At 38.8% G+C, this 6,912-nt stretch overlaps 1 protein-coding gene across 1 annotated transcript; it reads left to right on the top strand.

Annotated features, from left to right (window-relative positions):
• The first annotated feature begins 2,130 nt into the window (after positions 1–2,130).
• On the top strand, positions 2,131–3,057 carry LOC103699681 (histone H1-like). Its single transcript, XM_008781686.4, has 2 exons — positions 2,131–2,359; positions 2,460–3,057. Exons 1-2 carry the CDS (start codon positions 2,234–2,236, stop codon positions 2,925–2,927), a joined length of 594 nt encoding a protein of 197 aa, XP_008779908.2. The 5' UTR covers positions 2,131–2,233; the 3' UTR covers positions 2,928–3,057.
• Positions 3,058–6,912: the final 3,855 nt, after the last annotated feature.

The raw sequence follows: 6,912 nt of genomic DNA, 5'->3' as shown, positions 1-6,912 counted from the left end.
CTCCAAGTTTCTAATGCCATAAAGTACACGACAAGTAAAAGATAAGATGACAGTTGGAAACCATTCAACATGATGCAAACACCAATATCAGAACATGTATTTTTCTATCATATGGATTGTGATATAATCTTTTCACTGATGTAACTTGCTTGTCTCGACAATTTATTTATTTATTTATTTGTAAATCCCCAAACATTTTGGTGCTATAAGAAAAATGAATATCATGCTATAATGAGTTGCTGATGTCCATTACGAATTGCTTAATTTCATGTATCTTAGATATAAGAGAAAGAAAAGTTAATTAACCATAGTGCACATGATATTTACGCTTAGCTTGCCTTACTTGCTTTAGATAATCAAAACTAAATATATTGAATGACAATAGATGCTAAAGATATGCTAGCACTTAATCAAATGACATGGCATATACCATATCTTGCCTCCTTAAACCCTAGGTCCCACATGTATCACATGCAAGGCCGGCATTAAAAAGAAATTGGCATTGCTTTTGCATTGTATCGATAGGGCTCTTGCATTCTATTGATAAAGCTCTTGCATCGAAGTTATAATTGGTTCAAAAATAGTAATTGATATGGCCTAGATTTGGTCTACCTATTATGGGCCGACACATGGCTTAGTAGGAGGCCAATTTCAATGGAACTTTTATTTTCAAATTGATCTAGATAGGAAAAGCGAAGAGATAGTCTCACTCTCAAATTCGAATTTTAAAGAGTCCAACTCCGATGGAATAGGAACTCTTCATCCTAGGTATGTAAAAGACGGGTTATTCTACACACTTCTTTTTCTCTCGTTGTTTCCAATACTTTGTCTGACTTAGACATCAAAGTGCCCGACTGAAGCCCATTCGACAAGCTTTTTTTCTTCCTTTTGTGTATAGATCAGCATTTCTCTATAGTAGATTGACACTCTATCTTCTATAGTAAGTTGCTCGGCACACCCCAAGCTTCCTTTTGTGTGCAGTTTGCCTCGCAATCTCGGATTTTAAAGAGTCTAACTTTGTATAGAACATAAACTTTTCGTTTATAAAAGGAGCTCAAGCTCCTAGGTATGTAGAAGATAAATTATTCTATGTTTTGCTCTCTTTTCTCTTGTTATTCCCAATATCCTGTTTAACTTAGGTATCGTAGGGCATGAGCGGAGCTAATCCCCCGAGCTTTTTTTTTTAATATATATTAGCATCTCTCCATGGTAGATCAACACTCCATCCTCTACATCAGATTGCTCGACACACCCCAAACTTCCACCATCATCGGATAGGATTTGGGCATCAATATTAACATGATGGCTTCAATCATTAATTCACGCTCTCTTAAAGTCATGTACAGAGCAATTGATTGTTCTTATAAGAGATGCATATCAATGGTTAAAGTTGATAAATTGTTGATTCTGTAATAAATAACAAGATACAACGAGGTTAAAGCATAATACATTTGTGACCAAACCTCAACCTTGTGGATCATGACACAACTTTCTACCGTTGCAATATAGCTTATCAAGAATCACTATGAGGTACGTACCGGAAGATTACTAATTAGCCATTATGATATTTAATTTTTGTTTTTTTTTCCAATTTTAGTTCCATTTCTTACTAAAAGAATAATTATGAAACCTAGGGTAAAAGCTATATAATCCATCAATCAGAAGAAAAAAATACCCCTCTATAATCTGGATTTTCATTATTAGTACAAACATAAGTTACAAAACCACTCTCACTAAAACCAGCCTCCATAATCCGCAGTTTGCAACCTTATAACCCGCATAAAATCCCTTTTAAAAAAACACAAACCCATTGGCGCCGGGGAAATCCAGTGTAATTGTAAATGAACGGTTACCGGACCCACAATCAAACACGAAAGAACACGTGACCCACTCAACTCCAGCGTCATGCAAATCCTTCCATCCTTGCCGTTGCCAAAAGATAAGAACCAAACGGAAATCCCGAAAGGAAAGTTTTAAAGAGCTCTCCTCGACATCCACCGTTCATTCCGACGGCACGGATGCATCCCCCACCCATTGGTGATCGATCCGTGTGCTTTTCTCTTCACCAATCACAGCTCGCCTTCCCCTCTCCCCCAAGATCCCCACTGCCCTCCTATAAATACTGCTTCCAGGTCCAGATCCTGCCATCATTCGAGTTCGGTTCCATTTCTCCCTCTGTCTCTCTTTCTCTCTCGCTCGCTCTCGTTTTCGAATTTGCCCGAGGTCTGTCGCGATGCCTGCCATCGGGAAGGCTCCGAAGCCGGCCGAGGAGAAGAGGCCCCGAGCCCCGAAGGTCGCGAAGGAGAAAAAGGCCAAGGTCTCCAAGCCTACTTCCCCGTCCCATCCCCCTTATTTCCAGGTAAAAAAATCCCGCCGTTTCCCTTCTTCTCGATCTCTCTCCGATCGTCTCCAGTTCCCAATTTGAAATTTTGGTTGTGAATTTTTTGATGGTGGTGTAGATGATCAAAGAAGCGCTTTTGGCATTGAACGAGAAGACTGGGTCGAGCCCCTACGCTATCGCCAAGTTCATGGAGGAGAAGCACAAGGGGGTCCTCCCGGCGAACTACAAGAAGATGCTGGCGATCCAGTTGAAGAACTTCGCCGGCAAGGGGAAGCTCGTGAAGGTCAAGGCCTCGTTCAAGCTGTCCGAGGCCGCGAAGAAGGATGAAAAGCCGGCGAAGAAGGAGAAGAAGCCGGCCAAGGCGCAGAAGCCCAAGGAGGCGTCTTCTGGTGCTACCAAGCGCAATGCTCCGTCCGCTGTTGCTGCAGCGAAGAGGAAGAAGCCTGCGGCCTCTTCCAAGGCTCCCAAGTCCCCCAAGAAGGTAGCAGGAGTTAAGAAGCCAAAGAAGGCGGCTCCGGCGAAGCCCAAGCAACCCAAATCCATTAAATCCCCTGCTGCGAAGAAGTCTAGGAAGACCGCTGCCTGATGCTTCTAGTTTTTGATATATTGTAAAAATTTTGGACTTAATTCTTCTGCTGTCGGTCTCTGTAAATCTCGCCTGCTATATATCTTTTCCCTTATGAATGAAATATAAGCAGTGCTTCCCTCCTCTCCTATGGCAGGGCTCTTCCAAGATTCTATCATACTCCTTATCATCTCATAGATTTTATATTATAATAGATTGATCGATATATTTTTTTTAGTTGCAAGACACGATGGTGATTGGGGGGTGATGTTTCGAACTTTAGGAAATGTGATCAAATTGGGTTCTCTTGTAGTGGGGGCGCTGTCACATTTTTTTCTGCAAGGGTGGAAAGGGAGTGTTGATAGTGTGGTTAGTCCGCTGGCTATTTGTGTACGATGTATCTGACCGTCTTTATTCTCTTGGCGAATGTTTTAGAGAGCATGCAATCTGCTGTCACTTTCTAAAATTGGTAGAACAGCATTAGGTGTGGTCTGTATCTCAACTCTGTCATGGGTCATGGTGGTGCAGTGCTGATTTTTTTAAATTATTTTTTTAAAATTAGAAAAATTATTAGATAGACCAAATCTAGTGGACCAATCCAAATTTTGGGGCATACGTATTTCTATCGTGAAATGGTTTAAATGCAAGGGAGAGGGGGAGGGGGGAGGTAATATAACAGGTGACAATTGGTTTGGTTCATTGGATGTGGTGCATCTAATAATTTGGCCGGTCCAAGAGGAACTGGGATTTGTTGTACCTTGAATATGACAATCTTGTAAACTTGAATAAGTCAACCATGCTGCAGGCAAGCTTGAAAACATAATTTACTAGTGTTTGTTTTAATAACTTGGTCTAATCATCCAAGCATTACATATGTGGTTTAGTGGTTATTGTTCAGGTTTACTGGTTGTTGTTACTAATTTTAACTTTTAACCAGGTTTATTTGGTACCTAGAGTAGTTTCCAACGGTTCATGCATCGTAAGCTGTGTGGTTAAGTCCTGAACTGGTTATTTGACGGAAGGTACTGATTTTGGTTTATCAAAAATAATCTTGACTGCATATATGAGGTTAACGTGCAGTTCTTATTAGAAAAGGGAATTAAAGATGTAGAACCATCCCTTTTTTCTTCTTCTTGTTTTTTTTTTTTGTTCGTTCTGAATCTAGGATCCGTGGAGTAAGGAACACTCTTGGTTAAGGTAGTACTGAGAATACCTATGACTCAAGGTCGGAGATCTATATGTACTTAATTATTTAAAATCAAATTTCTGGAGGTGTATCATCAAGGAATAATTATCACTAGAGCAAGCCCAAGTTCACGAGATATTACGAAATGTTAGTTTTTTTTTCTCTGTATTTGATCAGCATGTGTGGAATACTGGAATTGTTTGTGAAACATGAGTTGGCAAGAACAGTGACGGAAGATAGTAGTAAGATGGGCCAGGCAAACAACATCGATTTTTGTGTTAGTTTCTAGTTCTTCATGGCATCCTTCCATTTTGCGCTCCAAATACTGGTGAATCGATGCTCTCAACCGGCAAAAGGTTGTATCTGCCTTCTTATGTTAGTGACTCTTAAAAGGGTGTTGGTTGCAATTCTTCACAATTACTAATCTGTTCCCATTCGAGTTTCGCATCTCCTCTTTATGTCTTTGTCCACTTTGGTACTGAGTTGTCTATGATACCGTTAGAATTTTTTTTTTGATACATTGGTTGCTCACACCAGCTAAATTAATGAAAAGAAGACTATACAGTGGCAGAGGGACAAAAACATGTCGAGTTCAAAGAATCACTTCAGAATGTTGGGCAGCAAATGAGACGATTCAATCAGCAGCTCTGTTCGTCTCACGAAACACATGCACGATCTGAAAAGTACAACATTCTCTCAGCAACAGCCGAATGTCGCCATCCGAATCTCTCCAGTTGGAATCAATGGTGAGTGATTGAACTAGAGAGAAAAAGCATCATATGAGACTAGCTTGAATGGATGGTAAATGCTTTAACAGGACAAGACACGGATAGAGACTTAGAGAGATTTCAAACTCCATATTCTATATATGATCAAGAATGAACATCTAGAAACAAAAACTCTTCTATCAGGCTTAGGATGAGGTTGACGAGTTATGGGCATACAAAGGAGGTCTGTTGGGCCGACCAGCCCACGAGTTGGATTGATAGTTTGGAACTGCTGAATGGGAATATTTATTTTAGTCGGAATATACAGCTCGTATCAGGTAATGAGTAACTCTGTTTTGTGGAAAGGGTTTCAGGTCTTCACCCAAGGTGACGGTAATCCAAACAACGAAAGGAGATGTGAGGATCCATGCGGGCGTGTGTTTAGTCCCACATCGGTTATTCACTGGGTAGATCTTGGGTATTTATACAGAATCAAGGAACCCAAATAATACCTTCCGGCTAGCCATTTTGGGTGAGGTTCTGGGTTGTTGCAAATGGTATCAGAGCGGACCCGGCCCATAACCTATGTGGACTAGGGGACATTGCAGCACGGATCTATTGGGGTTGACCACGGACCGATCGTGGTGTTTGTGATTAGATTTGAATGGATTTGAACCCTTAGCCTGACGAGGACGTCAGGGCTTGAACGGGGGGTATGTAAGGACCCGTGCGGGCGTGTATTTAGTCCCACATCGATTATTCGCTGGGTAGATCTTGGGTACTTATACAGGATCAAGGAACCCAAATAATACCTTCCGGCTAACCATTTTGGATGAGGTTCTGGATTGTTACAAGAGATTAAGGAGGTAGGGCTCAGCTGCCATGTACCTCCTCTCCTATCCCCCACCCCTGCACGCTGTATTGTTCTCCCTCCCTCCCAAGTTCGTATGGGGTGGCAAGTCTAAACGACACCCCCTTGATCTTCCCTCAGTTGCAGTTGCTTGGATAAAATTTTCACTCTCGACTATCTCTATCTAATAAAGTATGTCTCCGTTTAAGTGGCTTACTTTTTCGCTAATGAGGTTAGTTTTGGTTGGTCATGCATACATGCATGCGTATACATACATTCGTATATAACACCTGCATAAATTATCATCTACCACATATATAAACGATTTTTAAATCCACACGAAAATGCTTCTTCAGTCGCATGAGTCGCCGATGGCGTAGAGATTTCGCATTAGTTTTTTGGGGATGCATTGCCTCTCAAGAGTAATGGAGATATTATAGGCTCATTCTTCGTGGGTAAATATCATAAAAAAATTGGTCCTTTTTTTTTTTTGGACCAACTTACTCATATTTTTATGTTTTTTAGATGGATAAATAAGTTTTTTTTTCATAAGCTGTTTTTACCTATTAAATAGGGAGAAAGTTTTACCTAGGAGGCGGCTAAGTTATTTTTCCATCAGCTGAAAAAATAAATTTTTATTTTGCTCCTAAAATATTCTTAACCCAATAATAATATAATATAATATAATATAACTATATTATAAAATAAAATAATATATAATATATAATATAATGTATATACTCTATGTTATATATATATATTCATATATTATACTATATATAATATAATACAAAAATATAATAATTATATTATACTATATAATAGATAATAATATAATATAATCTATCTATATAATATTATTATTCATTATAATATACATTATATAATAATATATATTATATATAATTATATTTTTGCAATAAGGGGTATTATGGGAAATATGGATATATCTAAGCAAATTATCGGGAAAGGTGCTAACATAAAAATATATAGATAATAGATTCTAGAGTTATTTTCTAATATATAAAAAAAATAAATAAATTATTTTTATCTAAATATTATTTAAAATATATTTATCCCAAATAATGTGGATTCCGGATAAGCTTTTTATCCTCCAAGAACGGATCCTTCGGGTAACCGACGACTCCTTAAAAATGGGACTGTTTTAAAAGTATTTGATTAGACAGAACTCATTAAGACCTGTCATGACCTCTTTTTTTTTTTTTTGTCTTACCTTTTAAGACTCGCAGGCAAGTGGCAACG

Source organism: Phoenix dactylifera, chromosome 2 (genome assembly GCF_009389715.1).
Source record: "Phoenix dactylifera cultivar Barhee BC4 chromosome 2, palm_55x_up_171113_PBpolish2nd_filt_p, whole genome shotgun sequence".
NCBI classification, from domain to species: Eukaryota; Viridiplantae; Streptophyta; class Magnoliopsida; order Arecales; family Arecaceae; genus Phoenix; species Phoenix dactylifera.
Note: the sequence above shows the minus strand (reverse complement) of the source record. Positions and strands in the feature narration are given on the sequence as shown.

Excerpts from the sequence above, each read along its gene's own strand:
- LOC103699681 (XM_008781686.4), top strand. The coding sequence starts at position 2,234 with ATGCCTGCCATCGGGAAGGCTCCGAAGCCGGCCGAGGAGAAGAGGCCC. Across the intron at positions 2,360-2,459 it reads CCCATCCCCCTTATTTCCAG|ATGATCAAAGAAGCGCTTTT; the intron begins GTAAAAAAATCC and ends ATGGTGGTGTAG.